Source organism: Chrysochloris asiatica, unplaced genomic scaffold (genome assembly GCF_000296735.1).
Source record: "Chrysochloris asiatica unplaced genomic scaffold, ChrAsi1.0 scaffold00159, whole genome shotgun sequence".
NCBI classification, from domain to species: Eukaryota; Metazoa; Chordata; class Mammalia; order Afrosoricida; family Chrysochloridae; genus Chrysochloris; species Chrysochloris asiatica.
In genome coordinates this window covers 2,404,334-2,427,096 of record NW_006408677.1, presented here as the reverse complement: position 1 = coordinate 2,427,096, position 22,763 = coordinate 2,404,334, and the positions used below count along the sequence as shown (strand labels likewise).

General features: G+C 39.9%; 1 protein-coding gene across 2 annotated transcripts in view; it reads left to right on the top strand.

The window, feature by feature from the left end:
• Positions 1-21,728, top strand: part of MID2 (midline 2) — a 123,859-nt gene extending 102,131 nt beyond the window's left edge. The window contains exons 5-9 of one of the 2 annotated variants that reach the window (XM_006871041.1): positions 6,791-6,918; positions 8,139-8,282; positions 17,422-17,583; positions 20,668-20,875; positions 21,194-21,728. In XM_006871041.1, the coding sequence (XP_006871103.1) occupies positions 6,791-6,918; positions 8,139-8,282; positions 17,422-17,583; positions 20,668-20,875; positions 21,194-21,596 (1,045 nt within the window). In that variant the 3' untranslated portion in view covers positions 21,597-21,728. Of the gene's footprint in view, positions 1-6,790; positions 6,919-8,138; positions 8,373-17,421; positions 17,584-20,667; positions 20,876-21,193 lie in introns of both variants that reach the window. The other variant, XM_006871040.1, reaches the window with a different exon arrangement.
• The last annotated feature ends 1,035 nt before the right edge of the window (positions 21,729-22,763 follow it).

Genomic DNA, 22,763 nt, shown 5'->3' with positions numbered 1-22,763 from the left:
GTATATATGCTCTTTATTATGTTGAGGAATTTTCCTTCAATTCCTATTTTGTTGAGTGTTTTTATCAGGAATGGATGTTGGATTTTGTTAAATGCCTTTTTGCATCAATCGATATGATCATGTGGTTCTTTTCTTTTTTCTTATTAATATGGAGGATGACGTTGATCGTTTTCCTAATGTTGAACCATCCTTGCATCCCTGATATGAATCCCACTTGATCATGACGTCTTATCTTTTTGATGTGTTGCTGGATTCTGCTGGCTAGGATTTTGTTGAGAATGTTTGCATCTAAGTTCATCAGGGATATTTGTCTCTAATTTTCTTTCTTAGTGGCATCCTTCCCTGGTTTTTGTATGAGGGTTGTGCTTGCTTCATAAAATTCATTAGGGAGTTTTCCAAAGAGATGGAATTTGTGGCAATTTGCCCTCATGAACAACTGCCTCCTTTGCCATGTGACCTGAAGAACTGGTGGGATGGTGCTTGGCTACCATTGCTGAACATTTTGATCAGAATTTCCATTTTGGTCAAAAGAGGGGAAATTCAGAACAGATCTTCAAATTCTAATGGACTCTAGACTCTCTGGAATAGTATATGTCGAATGAATCCCTGAAACTACTGCCCTGACATAATTTTTACACCTTAACCTAAAAATGTCCCATAAAATCTTATTTATACCAAATACCAGTTTAGTTTAACTAGTTAAAAAAATTAAAAAAAAACCCTCGAACATTACACTGTTTTAAGAACTATCTCTATATGGGATCAAATTGACAACAATAACTTGAGAGGTTAGAGAGGAAACCTAGAAGGCAGTGAGTTTTGTTAATGACTCAGAAGGAGGGAAAGAATGGTTGTATAATTCCAACACTAAATTGTACATGTAAAAACTGGAATTGATGTGCCTTTTGCTGTGCATAGTCTTTAAAAAAAAATCAATAAAATTTAGGGAGAAAAAGGTTTTCTAAATCCTGCATTAATTTGATTTTCTCCATGTTCCTATTCTCTATTAGATTGCTTTGCCTTCTGTCTTACCCTAATTGTTTGGTAAACTTTGGGCTGCTTATATGAATTTAAACATTCAAAAGAGATTGGAAGTGCTGGGGGCGGGGGCAGAGCTTGTTGTTTGGGGAACTTTGCTATAATATTATAAGGCCGAATGATAGCTTTTTATTGAGGGGACCCTAAGTGTCAGTTCCATACATCTTTTCTTTTGGGTCAGTTCCCCCAAAAAGGGATCCTCCAGTCTCTTGTTTCTGGGAGTAGGTGTGTTGGGGTGAGTGGGGTGGTGGTGGCTATTATTAGCCTGACCACCAGAATTCTGGGAACTCACCAGGAAATTAAGAGTTGCAGAACTACTTTTGGTATAGTGTCAAAGCTTTTAAGAAAGTAATTTTCACATCTTCTGCCAGGGTGAAAGAAGGGTATTCTCTGGTTGGCTGAATCTGGGGGTCTAACTGTTCCTTATGGAAATTTTCAACTTTTTGTTTCTCTAGGACTATTTAATATTGTTAGCTTCTTGATCCAGCGTTCTCTGGTCTGTTGTTGGTTAAAACACATCCATTCCTTTTTTAGCTTCCAAACATTTGTTGACAATCTCTTATTTGTTGACATCTTTTTCCATTCTCCTCATCCTTGTGAATTTATGATGTGTTATTTTTTGATTGTCATTTTTCTGAGATTTCAGGAATGCAGAGATAACACATAAATGAGGGGACTTCAGAAAGTAGATGGAAAAAGTCCATGCTTCCATGAACTGTTTGAAGCCATAGTATTTAATCGTCCACATTCGTTTTTCAACTATCTGAAATCTATTTTCCACCATACCACATCATTGAAAGTGGTTCTTTTCAAGGTCACCAAATTAATACTTTGTGGCTAAATACAATAGACACTCCTTTGTTTCATCTTACTATTTCATCTTTCCTGATCTCTCAGAAGCATTTGTCCCTACTGACCAATTAATTGTCTTTAGCTTCAGTGAACACTCTTGGTTTTCTTTCTACTCTAGTTTCTTTTACCTTTATGAACAACTCTTTTCTTGATTATTCTTTAATGGTATTTCCCCCCATTATCCTGTACTAGGCTATTATTTTGCCCCACTACACACATTCCCTACTGAAAATTCATTAGCTCCTAGGGTTTCAATTATCATGTAAGTATTGATGGTAATCTTCTTTCCATAGGCTCAGAGATAGGTATAATTCACGGCTGTTTATATGATATGATTTGACAAACACCTATCTAATCTAAATTTATTTCTTGTTAGTCTCTCATAGGAGTCCTGGATGGCACTGTAGGACAAAGCACTGGACTGCTAACTGCACGGTCAGCAGTTCATACCCACCAGTCGCTCCTTGGTAACCCTGATGTTGTTGTTAAGTGCTGTTCAGTCAGTTCCGACTTATAGCAAACCTGTATAGGGTGTCCAAGGAGCGGCTGGTGAGCTTGAACCGCCGACCTTCGGATGAAACCAACTTTGCAGTCCAGCGCATTAACCCGTGTGTTTTACTTAAACACAGAAACATAGACATATACCCCACAATGTCATGTTAAACTCATTCTTAGCCTGCCAGCTTCTGATTAACACTTGGAAATATAGGAGCCTATGATTTTTCTTTGTATTCATATCCTTGTGTTTTATAAACAGAGTGTCATACTGAATATAAGACTTGGTTTCACCGAGTCCTGGTGTGGTGCTATAGGATAAGTTGTTGTTGTTAAGTGCGATTGAGTCAATCCCGACCCATAGTGACCCTGTATAGGGTTTCCGAGGAGTGGCTGGTGAGCTTGAACCGCTGACCTTGCAGTTCAAATGGATTTGCAGTCTGGTGCATTAACCCACAGCGCCATACCAGGATAAGAACTTGACCTCAATGTCGGTTTGAACCGCAAGGTTGGTTCAAACTCACCAGACATTCCTTGGAAACCCTATACAGGGTTGCTATGAGTCAGAACCCACTTGACAGCATTTAACAACAACAAATTACTTGCTTTTAAGAAGATTTCTGGGGATTATTTTTGGTTTAAGGTTTAAAAGTTATCTCAAGGCAGTCATTTCTGGAGTTCACCCATGGCTCCAGAAAATCTAGAGTCCCTGCGAATTTGAAATTCTGTTCTTATTTTCCTCCTTTTGATCAGGATCATCTATAGAATCTTTGATCAAAACATTTGTTAATGGTTGTTGTTAAGTGCCATCGAGTAGATTCCGACCCATAGCAACCCTGAACAGGGTTTCCAAGGCTGTAAATCTTTACGGGAGCAGAAAACCTCATCTTTCTCCCGTGAAGCAGCTGGCAGTTTCAAACTGCTGACCTTGAGGTTCACAGCCCAATTCGTAACCACTACGCTACCAGAGCTCCTTTTGTTAATGGTAGCCAGGCACTAATCCAGTTCATATCCCCTGGCAAAGAGGCAACTAGTCACACATTGCATATCTTCTTTCCTTTTGCTGCTCAAGGTGAATAGAGACCAATCATTGTGTCTTAGATGGCCACTTTCAAGCTTTTAAGACCACAGCCTCTGCACCACAAGCTTAGGAAGTAGAGCAGAATCACTAAACGTATTGTTGTTGTTATTAGATGCCATCAAGTCGATACCAACTCATAGCGACTCTATGCACAACAGAACAAAACACTGCCCAGTCCTGTGCCAACCTCACAATTGTTGCATTGCTTGAGCCCATTGCTGCTGCCACTGTGCCAATCCATCTCATTGGGGGGTCTTCCTGTTTTTTTCTAACCCTCCACTTTACCAAGCATGATATCCTTCTCCAGGGACTGGTTCCTCTGAATAACATGCCCGAAGTATGAGGAATGAAGTCTGGCAATCTTGGTTTCTAAGAAGCATTCTGGCTGTACTTCTTCCAAAACAGATTTATTTGTTCTTTTGCCAGTCCATGGTACTTTTAATATTCTCCTTCAACACCATGAATCAAATGCATCAATTCTTCTATGGTGATCCTTATTCACTGTCCAACTTTCACATGCATTATGAACTTACTGAAAATACCACGTCATGGGTCAGGCACACCTTAGTCCTCAAACTGTCATCTTTGCTCTCCAACACATTAAAGAGGTCTTGTGCAGCATATTTGCATAATGCCGTAAGTCATTTGATTTCTTGACTGCTGCTTCCATGAGTGTTGATGGGTGATCCCAGCAAAATGAAGTTTTTTGAAAACGTCCCGTCTTTTTTCCATTTGGGGGGATGTTGTTTATTGGTCCAGTGCTGAGGATTTTTGTTTTCTGTACACTGAGGTGCAACCCATACTGAAAGCTGTGGTCTTTGATCTTCATCAGTAAGTATTTTAAGTCCTCTTTACTCTCGGTAAGCAAGGTTGTAGCATCTAAATACCACGGGTTGTTAATGAGTCTTCCTCCAATCCTGATGTCACATTTTTCTTCATATAATCTACTGCAGATGGCATACCCTTGTTAAGATTAGACCTGAGCATATCATTCCTTTGCCTACTATGTCAGTGGTTCCCTATTGCTCCTAAGATAGTCCAAAGTTTATAGCATGATCAGCGAGTCTCTACATGACTTTCCTTGCCTAAGTCTCATCTGTTAGGCAAGAGAGAACAATATCCACACCCACATAGTCTTTACTAAGCGGACTCGTACTCATCATATAGTCCATTGCTTAAAATCAACTTCCTCCAGGCAAACTTCCTTTAGCTCCCAAGTGACTCTTGTGTATGCACTACTCCCTTAGTTAACAGCACTTCTATTAATTACCTACTTAAGGACTTTTCTATGATCATTGAACCTTGTGAGGACAAGCAGTACAACTAACTTGTTCTCCCTATGTAGCTCCGTTGCTTAGCTCAGTGCCTGTAACACTGTTATTCTTGTTGCTGTTAAGTGCCTTTGAGTAGGTTCTGACTTATAGTGATCCTGTATAGGCTTTCTGAAAGCACCTGGTAGGTTTTAACTGTTGGCTTTTCAGTTACCAGGCCAGTACGTATCCTACCAGGGATGTAACGTTATATTGCTTAATAAGTGGTATGTGTATATATGGATGGATGGGATGGATGGATGGATGGATGGATAGATGGAAAGAAGGAAGAAAGATGGGGGAGGCTAGGAAGAAATGTCTTCATGTAATGTCTTTTCTTTCTAATAAGCCAATTTTCTGACACAACTCTTGTTCTATAGAGGTTGTTGTCTTCTTACTGATAAGATCCCGGAAGACTGGCTAGTCAATGAGAAATTAGAAGAGTTACTGTTTCGTTTGTTTATTCTGGCTTACAGTTGATTCCTGAAATGTCTCTATTTTCAAAAACAGACAAGAGTTATTGTATCTCTATATTTGTGCATAAAAAGATGTATAGCAGGGGGTACATGCATGAGTATATGTATTTCTTCAATCTCTCATCTCCTTACAACTGTTGTTGTTGTCATTAAGTGCCATTGAGCCTGTTCTGATTCATTGTGACCCTCTATAGAGCTTCCAAGAATGTGAATCTTTACTTGAGCAGAAAACCTCCTCTTTCTCCCGCTGAGTAGCTGGTGAGTGTGAACTGCCAACCTTGTGGTTAGCAGTCCAGTACTTATCCCACAGCACCATCAGAGCCTCTTACAACTATTGTTGTTGTTAAGTGCCATCAAGTTGATTTTGACTTATAACGACCCCATATATGATTTCGGTGGAGCAGCTGGTGGGTTTGAACCACTGACCATGTGGTTAGCAGTCCAGTGCTTATCCTACAGCACCACACCAGGACTCCACGACTAATGCACCGTAACAGTTTCATTTCTGGTGCCCCTACACTTCTGTCTCTTCTTGCCATCCTGCCATTTGCATGCTCAAGGGTTTTTTGAGGACTCTGAGTCATAAATTCTGTATATTTTGATAAATGCTCCCCCATATAATTCTGCTCTCTAAGTTAGTTAAGAATTGCCAAAATGGTTAAGAGGTACTGAGTTTGGGATTAGACAGATATCGGTTCAGTTACGTTTATTATCCTTATTGGTTTGTGTATATTAAGTGCTCAGTAAACAACAACACTAGCTTTTGTACTGTTGTTATTCGTTCATTCGTTCAACAGTTATTGACTATGTGTGTGAGTCCTGGTGTGGAACTGTAGGATAAGCACTTGACTGCTAATTGCAAGGTCAGCAGTTCAAACACACCAGCTCTCCTCAGAAACCCTATATAGGGTCACTGTGAGTTAGGACTGACTCGACGACACTTATCAACAACAACAAATGTGTGTATAGGGATCATGCAAGATACAAGAGGTGAAAATATGACCTCTGCTTTTGAGAAACTTAGAATAAGCCTAGAAGGTAAAACTAGCATACTGTGCAATTAGGGAACATTAAAATAAAATATAAATTTTGTAAAATATCAAGTGAAAGACAGTATTTATAGGAAGGATTTGGCCTAACATACTGGCTTGTTGATTAGTATTAAAAAAATAGAAGGAAAAGAAAAAAAAAAAAAAATCTCCTATACTACTCTTACCAAGCCTTTAGAGGTCTAGTTTTGATGCTGCCTGCCAGATGGAAAATGATGCAGAGGGGAAAAAATTCTGTATTTACTTCTCAAAATCAAGAAAGGATGGGGGAGTGTGTTTGAGGGTCGAACATATGTGAGTAAATATTGTATAACCCCTAATTGGTTCCCGATGATTAAAATTTAAATGGTTTTCATTGGAAAAGCACAGACACATTTTTCACTTAATGAACAAGTCATTTGTTTTTACCTTGTTAAACCAGAACTGAAACATTGGATGAAGGTTGCAAACCTATTTTGATGTATATTGATGTACTTTTCTCTTTTTCAGAGTCGCTATGGCAACTGCATCCTCTCAAGTTCTGATTCCAGACATCAATTTTAATGATGCCTTTGAAAACTTTGCTTTAGATTTTTCCAGAGAAAAGAAATTGCTTGAGGGGCTAGATTATTTAACAGGTGTGAAAATACTATACTTTCCTTCCTGTTTAAAAAAAAAAAAAAACACAAAATAATTTGTGTGTGTGTGTTCAATACTTCCAAATAATCTGGGAAAGTCAATAATATTTTTATAATCTTTTAAATTATGCATGCATCTTTTAATATAGAATGTATTTTAGTTCACATAACAGAAAAAGGGTGATTTGTCCAATATTTCTGGGGGCAGAATTGGTATTCCATCCATATTTAAGGTAAAATATAATAAATTGCTGGTGGGTTGTTTCCTTATGAGCTTATCAGTAATATTTTGTTGCTTATTTGGGGGATAGAACTCAGCGGGCAGCTGAGGAATATTCGAAGGCTGTCCCACATGAATACGAGTGCCACTTAAGTAGTTTAAGGGAAATTTAGGAATCAGCAGGTTGGAAGACAAATCTAAGAAATACCTGATGTGCAGACAATTTCAGGAAGTGAGAGATGCAACCAGCCTGTTAAAAATGCTGGCTACCTTCAGGATTATTGAATGACTAGTATATGAGGAAAAACATATACATACACTTTGTGTACGTGGCTATCTTGTTACTATATTAATCTGATTATTATTTATTCAGAGTCCTAGTATAGAACTGTAGGATAAGTTGTGGACTGCTAACCACAAAGTTGGTGGTTCAAATCCACCAGCTGCTCCTTGGAAACCCTATGTCACTATGAGTCGGAACTGACTAGACAGCACTTAATAACAACAACAATCATTTATTGAACACCTACTTTGTACCAGACCCTGAATATTTATTTTATATGATTAATTCCCACAACATGAGATAATTATCATCCCCATTGTACTGAAGAGGAAACTTATACTAATTTGTGCTTCATTTATACTACCAAAAATCTATAGTGAGACTTATTTTGAAATAGAAACAAAAAAGTTTAAGAGCATGTAATAAAAATAAGGTCTAAATGCTTTGCTCTAATATCTACATATGTGTTTTTACAAGCAGAGGGGAAAAAAATTAACTCAGTAATTGAAGTTTGTAGGTTTGCTTCAAACATATTTTACTGTTGATGTAAATGTTCTTTGGGAGCGCTTTAGGTTGTATGATCCATACAGTCTTAAACTTCTCTATTAAGAAAACCTCCTCTCCAAGAGATGTTGGGTTAGAAAGCAAGAGTAACTATTATAAAATTCCAGACCAGAGACTGTGTTTCCTGACCTTTTTTTCCATCTTTCTTTACAGCCCCAAACCCACCATCTATCCGAGAAGAACTCTGTACAGCCTCCCATGACACCATTACGGTCCACTGGATCTCAGATGATGAGTTCAGCATCAGCTCCTATGAGCTTCAGTACACCATATTCACTGGCCAGGCTAACTTCATCAGTAAGTCATGGTGTAGTTGGGGCCTGTGGCCAGAGATAAGGAAATGTAAGGAAGCAGTAAGCTGCTCAAGAATGGCCGGGGCGCCACGAGGCAAGTGTTTGTAAGACATGTTAGGTTGTTTAGCATAGTCTTTCTTAGACAGTGTAAGCTCCCCCAGGGCGTTGCAAAGACCTGACTGATGGGTGACCAGCCAAGTTGTGTGTTTCCTTGCTGTGCAGTCACTGGAGTCACTCCCATTTGTTTGTGTAATCCTTAGTCTTTCTTCAGCTAATCCATGTGACTCTACTATCCCAAGTCAGAACTCCCCCAGCTCAGACATCATTGTTATTTTTGTGTGTGCGAACATCTCTGTCCTTGACTCTGCTTCCATGTCATTATCATGGTAAACTTGTCTATTATTTTCCAAGACTACTACTTTCTTTACTGTACCTGTTCCTATCAGTGAAAATAATGACAAGCTCTTGACTCTCACTCTCTCCTTTATCCTTTCTCCCTTTTCACCTAGAGTTTACACCAAATAGAAAAGTGTGCAAGTGGGCAACAGAATGAAAGCTGTTCAGAAGCAACTATTTAGCTCATATGTTGTGGCTTCACCTTCTGTTGCATTGGAGCAAGACAAGTAGAGTAGAAACGTAATTCATCGATTGCCAATCAAGAGGAGTTGAGCTGAAAGTTGCCCTCAGTGGGTTGGGGAAAATTGGAAATGAAAGCAGAATTAAAGCTGGATTCAAGGCTGGAACGGGTTTCCACCCTAAGACTACATCTTTTTAACCTCAAACTAGCATTTTCTTTTAACTTTGGGTTAGTACTTCTGTGTTTTCGTTCACTGGTTGGCATAAGAAATGATTTAACCTGCTTAATAGGCTTCTTTTTCCTGTTCTGTGTCAGTTTGGGGGCAGATGGTCAAGTAGGAGGTGAGAGGACATTTGAGGTCAAACTCTCAAGAAACACTTGCTTCGTGCCGCCCATGTAGCTGTGTTCCTGGTTGTTGCTTCAGGTTGTAAAGTCACTAACTCTAAAGCCTCACCAACATCCTTTTTTGCACTTGCTTGTCATGCTCTGAAAAATCTTAGAGCCAACAACTTTGCTTCGTCTTTCTGATTGGGTCCAAGCTGTCATGTTCTGGGAGTTGAGTACAAATCCAAGAAGTGACGAAGAGCTAAATGGTGCTCATCTCTGTTTTCAAGCCTGTATCATCCTTTGTGAAGAAAAGTTTCAAGGATTATTCTTCACAGCCGTAGAATCATATCATCTTAGAATTGGAAGAGACCTTAGAAGTCATATAGTCTTATCTTCTTGCCTTCTACCAGACACCCAGCAAAACCCATCTCTGCATGAACATTTCCAATAATGGAGAGTTTACTTCTAACAAAACAGCCCATTCATTTTGTGTGCAGCTATAAATCATTATCAGTGTTTCCTTATGAAACCTACTGCCATCGAGTCGATTCTGACCCACAGTGACCCTACGTAGGGTTTTTGAGACTGTATATCTCTATGGGAGCGTTCAGCCTCATCCGTCTCCAACAGAGCAGCTGGTGGGTTTGAACTGCTGACCTTGGAGTTAGCAGCTCAACATCTAACCCACAGCACTACCAGGGATCCTTATGAATCTTTTCCTAAATAATAATAGCAATAATAATTTATATGTGCATTTTGCTTTGCCATTTAAAAATCTCCTAAATTCATGATCTCATTTAGGCCCCTCATGAGTTCTTAGTTAGCCTTATGAAACAGGTGATTTTGATTCTGTTTTGTAGATGCAGAATATGAGGCTCAGGTTTGAGTTGCCCAAGGTCCCAAAGCTATAAAAATAATGAAGATTCAAATCCGTGCATATTGGACTTGAAGCTCAGCTCCTTGAATTAAACCACAGCTGCCAGTTAATTCTGGTCTTCCGTGGCTCACTACAAAACCCAATCTATCATTCACATGACAGTTCTTCAGATTATTTTAGGTAGCTCTTATGTCATTTCTAAATTTCTCTCTCTCTTTTTTTTTTTTTTAGGCTAAGCATCATCGGTTCTTTCAAGTGTCCCTCATATGACATGATTTTCAGACCCCTTACCATCACGCTATCCTGTTTATGGAGACACACCTGTTTGCCAAAGTGCTTCACAAAATGTGCTGCCCAAACAAAAGTGAATCCAGTACTTTAAAAGTGGTCTGAGCAACACAGAGAATGATAGTTTGATGATCTCTTTTTTGAACATTAGCGGGTGCCCTCACTCTTTTTTGGCAGCCACATTGACTGCTGACTGTTGACTGAGCATATTGTATTTGTTGTTGTTGTTGTCGTGTGTGTGTGTGTGTGTGTGCTGACAGATTGATTCTGACTCATAGCAAGCCCTTATGACAGAGTAGAACTGCCCCATAGGGTTTTCTAGGCCATAATCTTCAAAAGCACACAAAATCAGCAGGTCTTTTCTCCTGTGACGTCACTTATGGGTTCACACTGGGTGCCTTTCAGTAAGCAGCTGAGTGCTTCACCATTGCACCACAAGGCAATTGGGATCCCTACGTCTTCCAAATCCTGCACTTAAAAAAGCAGAGTGTCTAAACTGAAATACACCACCTTGAATTTATCCCTCTTATGGGATTCCTGGTGCGGCGCTATAGGATAAGCACTAGACTGTGGACCACAAGATCACAGGTTCAAACCCACCAGCTGCTCCTCTGAAACCCTGTACAGGGTGGCTATGAGTCAGAATTGACTCGATGATACTTAACAACAATAACGAATTGTATCTGGTTAGCTTTGACACCTCGTTTCAGTCTGCCAGAACTCATTCGAGTCCAGAATCTGCCTCCAGTGCATTTGCTTTCCCTCTCAGCCTGCCTTCTAAGTCTTCCTCCAATCATTGATAGAAAAGTTGAAAAGGACAGGGACAAGGGCAAAGCCCTGAAGCAAAATTTTGTATGACAGTGGGCAGATAAGATGAAACTGTTTCACTAGGAACTGTCCTGCCTGCTTGTCTGACCTGCCCATTGATGACTAAACCTTGAGAGCTACTTTGCATTGAGGTGTTACCACATTTTCTTTTACAAGACATTTCTTCCTTATTGGTTAGAATAAAGTCTGGAGAAGTGGCTCCCCTTACTAGTATTTCTGATCGTTTCGTTGGTGGTGGGTTTTGTTTTTAATTTTCTTTCTTCTTTTTCAACTTCCTTTCCACCCACTCTTCTAAGATTTTAAATGATCACAAGTTAACAAGACTTCAGATGATGCTGTTAGCTGTATGAAAATTCCAACATATGCCTGGATATTTGTCTTCCTGGTCACTGTATTGTCTTGCCACTGTTTTAACTTCGCAATTTGTACTATGAAAGCATGGGCCATGATCTTTGTCTGGGCCAGGCAGCCTTTAACACAAGGGTGGGAAACGTCCTGCCTATGGGCCATAGAAGGCCTGCAACATCATTTGGTCTGGCCCTGCCAAGGCAACTGTAGTTCTAGCCATCGCATTTTTGTTAAATGCCATTGAGTCGATTCCAACTCGTAGGAACCCTGTTTCTGAGGAGTGGCTGGTGAATTTGAACTGCTGACCTTGCAGTTCAGTGCATTATCCCACAGCGTCACACCAAGCCACCACATTGTTGTTGTTCTTAAGTGCCGTCGAGTTGATTCCGACTCATAGCGACCCTGTATAGGGTTTTCGAGGAGCAGCTGTTAATTCAGTATTTGACCACATATAGCATGCTAACTTTTAAGTTGATAGTTTTTGATGGTCCGTGAATAGTGTTATAAATTTTGGCTGAAAAAAGGTGTGTGTCTGCCCTGTCACTGTAATATACTGCCATAAAGATAGAGTTTCTTTTCCTCTTGTCATGCTGATGCTCGCCACCACACATTTACACTCAGGCTCAAAGATTTGCCTTTTGTGCTCTTTCCTCTTTTAACAAGCGCTGGACCCTAAGGTCGGTTTGTACCTCAGTGTTGGCATTTCAAACTCACCAGCCACTCCTTGGAAACCCTATACAGAGTCACCGTGAGTCGAAACTGACTCAAGAACACTTAACAACAACAGCATTCTTTATTACCATAATGTAATCATCAATCCTATCTCAGCAAGTCTCAATGATAAGCAGAGGGTCAGATATTTATGCCCCCTTCCTCTGGTAGTGTCGTGGGTGCAAGTCAGGCTACTAATCTCACGGCCACCCGTTCAAGACTACCAGGAGTTCTGTGAGAGAGAGATGAGGCTTTCTGCTCCTGTAAAGATTTTACAGCCTTGGAAACTCTATACGGGGTCACTGAGTTGGAACTGACTCCATGGAACATAACCACCACCACTACCTTAAACTTAGAAATGCTTAAAAATTACTGAAAATTTGCAAGACTAGCACAAAGAATGTCTAGATACACTTTTCTCAGATTCACCTTTTGTAAATATTTTGCCTATTTTCCTTTCTCATTTGCTTGCATTCTCTCTCTATCTATATGTATAGAGATAGAGAGAGTTGTAAGTGCCGTTGAGTTGGTTGTGACTCATAATGACCCTGTGTAGGGTTTCCAAGGAACAGCTGGTGGGTTTGAACAGCCGACCTTGTGGTTAGCAGTCCAATGCTTATCCTACAGCATCACATGTGGGGTCTTCAATAAGTATTTTAAGTCCTCTTGGCTTTCAGCAAGCAAGTTTGTATCGTCAGCATATCACAGGTTGTTAACGAACCTTCCTCCAATCCTGATGCCACGTTTTCGTCGCATAACCCAGATTCTTGGATGATTTGGTCAGCATACAGATTGAATAAGTATAGTGAAAGAATACAGCCTTGTCGCACACCTTTCTTACTTTTAAATCATTCTTTGTTCCCTTGTTCTGTTCGAACAACTGCCTCTTGGTCTGTGTACAGGTTCCTCATGAGCACAATTAAGTGTTCCAGAATACTCATTTTCTGCAATGTTGTCCATAGCTTGCATGATCCACACAATCAAAAGCATTTGCGTAGTCAATAAAGCACAAGTAAACATCTTTCTGGTATTCTCTGCTTTCAGACAAGATCCATCTGACGTCAGCAATGATATCCCTCATTCCACATCCGCTTCTGAAATTGGCTTGAACTTCTGGAAGTTCTCTGTTAATGTATGGTTGCAGCCGTTTCTGTATTACCTTTAGTAAAACTGTACTCGCATGGGGATATCAAAGAGATTGTCCGATGATTTCTGCATTCCGTTGGGTCACCTCTCTTTGGAATGGGCACAAATACAGATCTTCTCCAGTCAGTTGGCCAGGTAGTTGCCCTCCAAAATTCTTGGTATCTATGAGTGAGTGCCTAAAGTGCCTTTCACTTTGTTGAAAGATTTCATTTTTTATTCCATCAATTCCCGGTGCCTTGTTCTTTGCCAATGACTTCAATGCATGTTGGACTTCTTCCTTCAGGATCACTGACTCTTGATCATATGCTACCCATATGTGGTACAGTCCCCAACTCTGCCTCCATCTCTGGTGTCACTGCTTCTCTGGATAGGCTCCCACATTCCGCTTCTGCTCTCCCTTGATGTTGATGGTCCTAGGGTCCTCTATTTCTGGACTGTAAGATTAACCACTCCCCCATTTTTGTTACAAAACTTCTACCTTTACAGTTGTGATAGTCGCAATTAGTCATGATAACAATTACTCACTATTGAATCATAAGAATCATCCCCATCTCTTTTTACCAGACCTGTCTAGATAAATGAAAACCATTTCGTAGGGACTCTACCCACCCCCCATTCAAAGTAATCTCCCTCTTGAAACTTTGTAAGCCAGTCATTTTGTGCCTTTATCACCCCCTCATTTTAGGTTGCCAATATCTAGGTCGCCTGTCCCTATTTACCCTGTATACAGAGGGGATAGGTTTGACACTTGATGTAAGACTCCTTCCCTCTTTGTTGGTGGTTTGAGCTACTACCTCCATAATTATAGACTCATGAATGCTCTTGAGATGTTCTTGTTGATGAAGAATGCGATGCCATTCCTCTTCAATTTGTCATTTCCAGCATAGTAAACCCTGTGATTAATAGTTCTTTATGACCTTTGTTTATTTGGGTGCTCACATCATCCATTTTGGTCAGTAGGAACCTTTCAAGCTGACCACTGTGTCCGCCCTCTATTTTAAAATAACATCTTGTGTTTTGGGTGAAGATTTACATCACAGTTTAGGTTCCCATTCAACAGTTTCCATACAAAATTGTTCAGTGGTAATGGTTACATTCTTCACAATTTGTGAATATTTTCAATATTCCCATTCTGGTTGTTCCATCGCCATTGATCCAGCTTCCCTGGCCCCCTACCTGCTCATCTTTGCTTTAAAATAATTGTTGATCATTTGATTTTTTTTTTTTTTTTTAAGGAGCCCTGTGACCTTTTGCTATAATGGGGTAACCATAATATTTTTGAGCACTTTCTGACTTTCTGGAAATAACAACGTTCTAGCTTTATCTTGACCTTAGTCTGCCCCAGCCTTGAAATTGGATCTTTTTCAAGGATCCCTGATTCCTTTTCATAGGAGAATGGGATTAGAGAAAAAGATTTGGGTGCTAGGTATACACATCTGTATGTGTATATGTATACAGTGTTATTATTATAGTTACTGTTAAGTGTAATCCAGATGGTTCTAACTCATAGTGACCCTGTATAAGGTTTCCGAGGAACAGCTGTTTAGTTTGAACCACCAACTTCGCCATTCAAAACCACCTTGCAGTCCAGTGCTTATCCCACCGCATCACACCAGAACTCCATATGTACGCATAGACACACAATATGCATTTGTTGTTGTTATTAAAGTTGTTAAGTTGGTTCCAACTTATCGTGACCCTATGTGTGGGTTCCCAAAGAGTGGCTGGTGGGTGGGAACTAACAACCTTGTCGTTAGCAGTCCAGTGCTTATCCTATACAGCCTCATATGCAGGCACATGTATCAACACAGGTATTCATTTGCTCAATCCCATATCTAAAATTGCTTCTCAGTAACTGCTTTTCTCATACCAGCATTAAAAAACAACCTGTTAATAATAGTTCAGGATTTATTTTACCTTCGCTCCCCAACACTACCTCTTTGGTGTGGTTATGTTATTTATTTCAATGCACTTGTGGGTACATTTGTTTCAGTTCACCTTCAGATTTTATCTCTGCCTCCCTTTCTATCCTTACTGATGTTGTTTTAATTTTTTCAAATTTGTAAAACAACAATGTGTTTCCAAAGGGTAAAATTATATGAAAAGGTAAGCTTCGATAAGTGTCATTTTCATCCTGGTCCCTTATCTCCTCCACACCTTGTAGGCCACCAACAGTATCATTTTCTGGTTTATCTTGGTTGTTGTTTTGTTAAATATAAACAAATATATGTATGTTTTCTTATTGACCTTTCTTTAAAAACAAAAAACAAAGATAGCGTATAAAAGATGCTATTTTTCAATGTCCTGTTTTCCATTAATAATATCATTTGGAAATCACTGCATCTCAGTTCATAGAGATCTTTATTCTTTCTTTGCAGCTACCTAGTTACTTCATTGTTAAGTTTTGTTTTGACTTTTTTTCGTTGTTGTTGGAAGTATATATGGAAGATCATTTCTTCTTTGTAATAAAGCTACATGTGTAGTTTTTATGATTCATACTATTCATTGGTACATAGACAGCCAAGACCTTAAGCATTGTTCCTGGCCCTTTTCTTATCATAAGAATCACTAGACAGCTTCATCAGTTCTTCGTCTATCTATAGCATATCTGCCTACCCTCCATTCTGCTTCTTTTTCTAGTTTTAATTTTGACTTTTTCCACCTCCCCTGCAAAATAATGATAAAATCCTCTCGATGTCTTGCAAAACATTTGTGACTTAGTATTTTCAATGTTCAACTTCCTCTAACTTACTGTTGTTGTTAAGTGTTGATTGAGTCAGTTCCGACTCATAGCACCTTGTATTGGGTTTCCGAGGAGCGGCTGGTGGGCTTGAACCACTGATCGTGTGGATCAAACTAATTTTGCAGCCCAGCGCATTAACTGCAGCACCACACACACCAGGAGCTGCATAAAAGTGATTAAATTCACTGATCATTTTCCTTACCCTTTCTTTCTCATCATTGGGTAGAATTGTGGTTAAGAAGCAGTAAACTGAATGAAAAAGAGGTAACAGGAGAGAGAAGCCTGAATAATCCACAGACAAGAATGCGTTTCTCTCTTTTACTGAAAGTCAGTCAAGTATATGTTTTTAATTATGTACATTTTTCCCTGTATAAGTCAATGTTTCTGGTCTAAAGAGTTTCAAAAGCAGAAACTCAGACCCCTTTACCTACTTGGGGGTTTGGGAAGGGAAGGTTCCAGACAACAGGATGACCACCTGACCTCAAATAAATATGGCGATAAGAAGTAGAAAGGGCTGAAAACGAGTAATGTCCAAGTGAGGAGATAACGTCTCGCTTTGGTTTTCATGTCATCTCCTTGGCTTCCATATGATTCCCTGGAACCTAGATAGTTTCAGAGGTAAGGATGAAGAGTGGGTAGGAGAGTTGAATCGTAAGCCCTGAAACCCTCATGACTTTGAGGGGACAATGGAACTTTGTTGTTCACCCCAAGAATTATGATGCAATGGAGAGAGTGCTAAACTAGGATTAAAGATAAATCTGGGTTATACTCTCAGCACCATCTCCAACTTTTCGTGGCCTTGGGCAAGTCACGTTTCTTCTCTCAACCTTAGTTTCCCATTTGTGAAATGAGAGACATGGACTATATGGTTTTGGGGTGTGTTTTCACTCTGAGATTTCCTGTTTCTGAGCTCTCATAGGACTCCTCCATCCACACAAGGCCACATTCAGCTCTAAGAGGATAAGACATTTGGGCAACAGACCCACAGATTCCATAAAAAAAATGATGATTCTGTGATTTCTGTAGGCCATTCCTCTAATATTTGACAGAAAATTGAAATAACCTAACGTTCGCTAATGGTTGTTTTCATTTGCCAGAAGTGAGGAGCTTGGCATAAACTTAGCTTCGTGGGAGGAAAACAAAAAACAGAGGAGGCTGATCTCATTTTGTCTTCTAGGACTTAAAAGAAAACAAATTAAAATCACATTTGTTTTTGGACTCATGATTAATTTTCAGTTTGCTATTCTTCCCATCCCTGTTACCTGCTGGCTAACGTCCTTGTCTTTCGCACATTACAGGTCTATATAATTCAGTGGATAGCTGGATGATTGTGCCCAACATTAAACAGAACCATTACACAGTGCATGGACTGCAGAGTGGGACCCGCTACATCTTCATTGTTAAAGCCATAAACCAAGCAGGCAGCCGGAACAGTGAACCTACCCGACTGAAAACAAACAGTACGTTGTGGTGACTCTGAAAAGAAAAATCCATTTTTCCCTCCGTGCCCAGGAGGACACTTAGTCTGAACAGGCACCTACAACAATGTAAGAGAGCATTAGCCCTGGATAGAGTAATTTATGGTTGTAGCTTGTTGTTTGGGCAAAAGATTTGCTGGTGATCTTGGGAGATCTATGAAAACATACATATACAGAATACAGCTATAATAGCTTGGAAGGATGTCGCTCCCACCCAATACCCATGCTGAGGGGACAATTGAGTAAAAGAGCATTATTTGTGGTCATCTGATAAAAATCCTACTACAGAGAAGCTGCGTTAATTGCGAATGCTTTTGGCCACAAGTAATAGAGCATCCAAGTAACAGTAGCTTAAACATACAGCTTTTTTTTTTTTCGGTCACACAGATGACAATAGAAATAAGATTGGAGATAGGTAGTTCAGTGCTGGTGCCGCAGTTCTGTGATTTCATAAAAGACCTAGGCTCCTTCTTTCTTAGTGTATTAACCCACTACTAGGAGTGGTGCAAGATGACCATGGCAATCTGGAGAGATCCTATTTCCTTTCAAGATAGGAAGAAGGGGGAAAGGATTAGTACACATGACATTGTTGTGTGCTATCCAGTTGATTCCAACTCCTAGAGACTCTACATGGCAAGGTAGTACTGCTTCATAGAGTCTCTTGGCTGTAATCTTTCTGGAAGCAGATCACCAGGTTTTCTTAAAATATGAAGCTGATGGGCTCGAACTGGTGACCTTTCAGTTAGCACCAGAATTCTTCAGCATTATGCCACCAATGCTTCTGCTGTTAAGTGCCATCGAATCAGTTCCTACTCGGAGCGACCCTGTATAGGGCTTCCGAGGAGCAGCTGATGAGTTTGAACCGCCAACCTTTCGTTCAACCTGACCTTGTGATTGAGTGCTTATCCTACAGTGCCACACCGGGACTCCATGATAGCTATCCTTTTATTTGGAAAACAGATCTATCTGACTTGCTCTTTCATCTAATTAATTACCCTTAGTGTGTGGCATAGAGGAGCTCTGGTAACGTAGTGGCTATGAATCGGGCTACGAACCGCAAGGTCAGCAGTTCAAAACTACCAGCTGCTCCGCGGTAGAAAGATGAGGCTTTCTGCTCCCGTAAAGCTTTACAGCCTCGGAAGCCCTGTTCAGGGTCGCTATGGGTCGGAACCGACTCGACGGCACTTAACAACAACAACAGTAGTGTGTGGCATGGAGTCCTGGTGTAGCACTGTAGGTTAATGCACTGAACCAAAAGGTCAGTTTGAGCCACAAGTTCAGTGGTTCAAACCCACCAGCCACACCTTGGAAACCCTATGCAGGATCACTAAGAGTCAGAGCTGACTCAATGGCACTTAACAATAACAATAGTGTGTGGTGCTGTGGAGTCCTAGTGTGGCACTGCAGGATGATGCACTGGACCATAAGGTTGGTTTGAACCTCAAGGTTGGTTTGAACCACAAGGTCACTAGTTCAAATCCAGCAGCCGCTCCATGGAAACCCTATACAGGGTCATTATGAGTCAGGAGCAAGTCAATAGCATGTAACAGCAACAACAAGTTTATGGTGCTGTACAATAATCACTGCAAGGTTGGTGGTTCAAACCCACCAGTCACTCCTTGAAAGCCCTATACCAGGTCGCCATGAATCGGAATCAACTAGATGGCTGTGTACTGGGTTACGTGTCGGGCTACTAACCACAAGGTCATCAGTTTGAATCCATCAGCTGCTCTATGGGAGAAAGAAGAGGCTTTCTCCTCCTATAAAGATTCCCAGCTTCAGAACCCCTATATTGGGTTGCTACGAGTCAGAATCAACTTGGTGGCAATGAGTTTGGTTTCTGATAGCATAGTGAGTAAAGCACTAGGCTGCTAACCACAAGGTTAGTGGGTTGTTGCTGTTACATGCAATCGAGTCGCTTCTGACTCATAGCCATCCTATATAGGGTTTCCAAGAACCAGTTGCCCTACAGGAAATAGATGCGGCAGTCTGTTTTCCTAAGGATTTATAGCCTTGGAAACACTATGAAGCAGTTCAATTCTGACCTATAAGGTCATTATGAGACAAAATCGACTAGATAGCAGTGGGTTTGGCTTTTGTGTTTGTTCGTTTGTTTGTTATAGTGGCAAGAGTGGCACAAAAGGATACGCACTTGATTATTAACCAAAAGGTTGGCAGTTTGAACCTACCCAGAGGTACCTTGAAAGGTAGCCCTGGAGATCTGCTTTTGAAAGGTCACAGCCTTAAAAACCTTATGAAGCAGTTCTAGTCTGCACACAAGGGGTCACCATGAGTTGGAATCAACTAGACAGAAACCAACAACAGTGGCAATGGAGGCTGAGAGATTGAGCATTTAGCTTTTCTAGTCTCTAGTGAGAGCAAGTAAGAGTGAAGTTGGGGAGTGGGTGTTGTGTTGGCCAATAGTGTCTATAGTAAAGCTATTGCCATACCTAGCAGTTGTCCTGCAGTAACAAACTTTTGTCAACTGATTATAAGGAATTTTCTGCTATGAAGGATCCTACACAAATGTTTTCCTTGATTATTGATAATATGGCGTCCCTCTGAGTTACCTAATTATTCCTGTTTAGATCCCATTTGCAAGAGGGCAAGAACTTTATGTTCCGTGGCTGAGTTCTTGGCATTTCTTTTGTTGTCACCAAGCAGCAATTGTTCATGAATTCCCCTTAACTTTGTCTTACCTCAAACACAGTAACACCGGCATTAGTCAGGTTTCTCTAAAGAAATAGAACCAATAAAGTGTGTGTGTGTGTGTGTGTGTGTGTGTGTGTATGCATGGAGAGAGAGAGATTATGCAATTGTTGAGGGCGGACAAGTTCAAAATCTGTAGGTCAAATGCCAGGCTGGAGATTCCTGCAATCTTGTGTCCCCAAATCTGTAGGTCAAGTGGTTGACCTCTTCTTATTTTATTAAAAACTAGAATTGCTGGCCTGCTTCTTTAATCTAATCTAAACAGCATCTGACTTCTTGCACTTATATTGAGATTCCCATGGTAGGTAGACTTTTTAAATACTTCATTGTGCTCTGTCTTCTTTCTACTTTTTTCAGGCCAACCCTTTAAACTAGACCCCAAAATGACTCACAAGAAGTTGAAGATCTCCAATGATGGACTGCAGATGGAAAAGGATGAAAGTTCTCTGAAGAAGAGCCACACCCCGGAGAGGTTTAGTGGCACAGGGTGCTATGGGGCAGCCGGAAATGTATTCATTGACAGTGGCTGCCACTATTGGGAGGTGGTCATGGGCTCCTCCACATGGTGAGTGGATCCTACTTTTGTCTTCTCTTCCCTCCCCTGTTGTTAGGCTCCTGGAGGATTCAATTTTCTAGCACAACCATAATAACTAAATCAAGGTTTAAAGGGCATGTGCTATATATAACTACTAGGAGTTACAAGTCTCTCTGTCACTTTAATTGCTACCTTTTAAAGGTTCTAGTGATGGCATCAACATTGTGCATCTAAATGTAAACGATTTCAGGATGAAACCTGTAGTCTGTGTTTTGCATATCCTATATGGTGTTTGCGCTAACTCAGTTCCTTAATGTTTATTTCTATCTTCTTTCCACTGTCTCACAGGTATGCTATTGGTATTGCCTACAAATCCGCTCCAAAGAATGAATGGATTGGCAAGAACGCCTCCTCATGGGTCTTCTCTCGCTGCAATAGTAACTTTGTGGTGAGACATAACAACAAGGAGATGCTCGTGGACGTGCCCCCACAGCTGAAGCGTCTGGGTGTCCTCTTGGATTACGACAACAATATGTTAGCCTTCTATGACCCAGCTAACTCTCTCCATCTTCATACTTTTGATGTGACCTTCATTCTTCCAGTTTGCCCAACATTCACAATCTGGAACAAATCCCTAATGATCCTCTCTGGTTTGCCTGCCCCAGATTTTATTGATTACCCCGAGCGGCAGGAATGCAACTGCAGGCCTCAAGAATCCCCGTATGTTTCTGGGATGAAAGCTTGCCATTAAGTTTCAAGAGAGCACATAATTCACTGGCTCTCCTGTTCAACAGCTTGGTTTTGTTTTTTTCCTCTCCTAAATCTCAGTTAGTGTTCAATATATGCGATACAAAATAAAGTTTGTTTGGAGCATCCAAAATAACTAGATAATTATAGATTTAATTTTTGTGCATTAAAGCTTGTATTTGAATTAATGTACTGAGTTTTCCAGAATAAATTATATGAATAGTGGGGTTTCAAGCCATTGGAGAAGAGGTTTAGAGAATACTTCTCTTGTCATAGGAGAATTTAAAATTCCCAGTGATTTAGGAGTATAAATGATATTGGAAGGAATGAGGGTAATTCTATGTAAAAAAAAAAAAAAAATGGTAGACAGGTGTTGTGAACCAAGGGTAGGTGAGAGGGAGGTCAGGTTTTCTGGTAATGGCCAATTTGACCAAGTAGAATTTTGAACAGTGTCAAATTATTATCACATATTGTATATAGTTTTGGATAAAAACCTACAATCAAGGGATTATTATAATGAAAATATGTATGTGTATATATAATATACTATGAATAAATAATATATATTATATATTCATTTTATATATTATATATTCATTTTATATATTATATATATATATTGTAAGCTCTTTATTTGCTCATTTGAGTGAGAAATGTACTGAAAGGGAAAATAAACCGTTCATTTTTGTTACCTAAAGAGAACATCAAAATCAATCACCATCTCTCATTTTCCTCCATCCATCCATCCATCCACATATATACACATACAATCAAGTAATGAGAAGAGCTCTCAATTGGATTGGAAGAGATTGGAGAGGCAAGATTGCACAACAGGTCCTATTACTAGATAGCAATTTCATCCAGGAAGAAGTGTTGCACATAGCAAAACTTCATTGATGTCACTTAAAGGAGAAGGCCCTGACTTGTTGAAAATTCTGCCACAAAATATTTTAAAAGAGAAACAATTTTATTACTCTTGAGTATATATAGTTATTAGAATTTGGCTTGAAAAGCCAGTTAGATATGGAGGTCCTTTAGGAACCTGTTTTAATTCATCATTAAGACTGGACTACTATAGATTCAATAGTTATTTGCATATAAATACATATATTTTCTGATAAAACACTTCTGAAGTTCTTAAGAAGCCCTGAAAACAATTTGTTTTCTTACA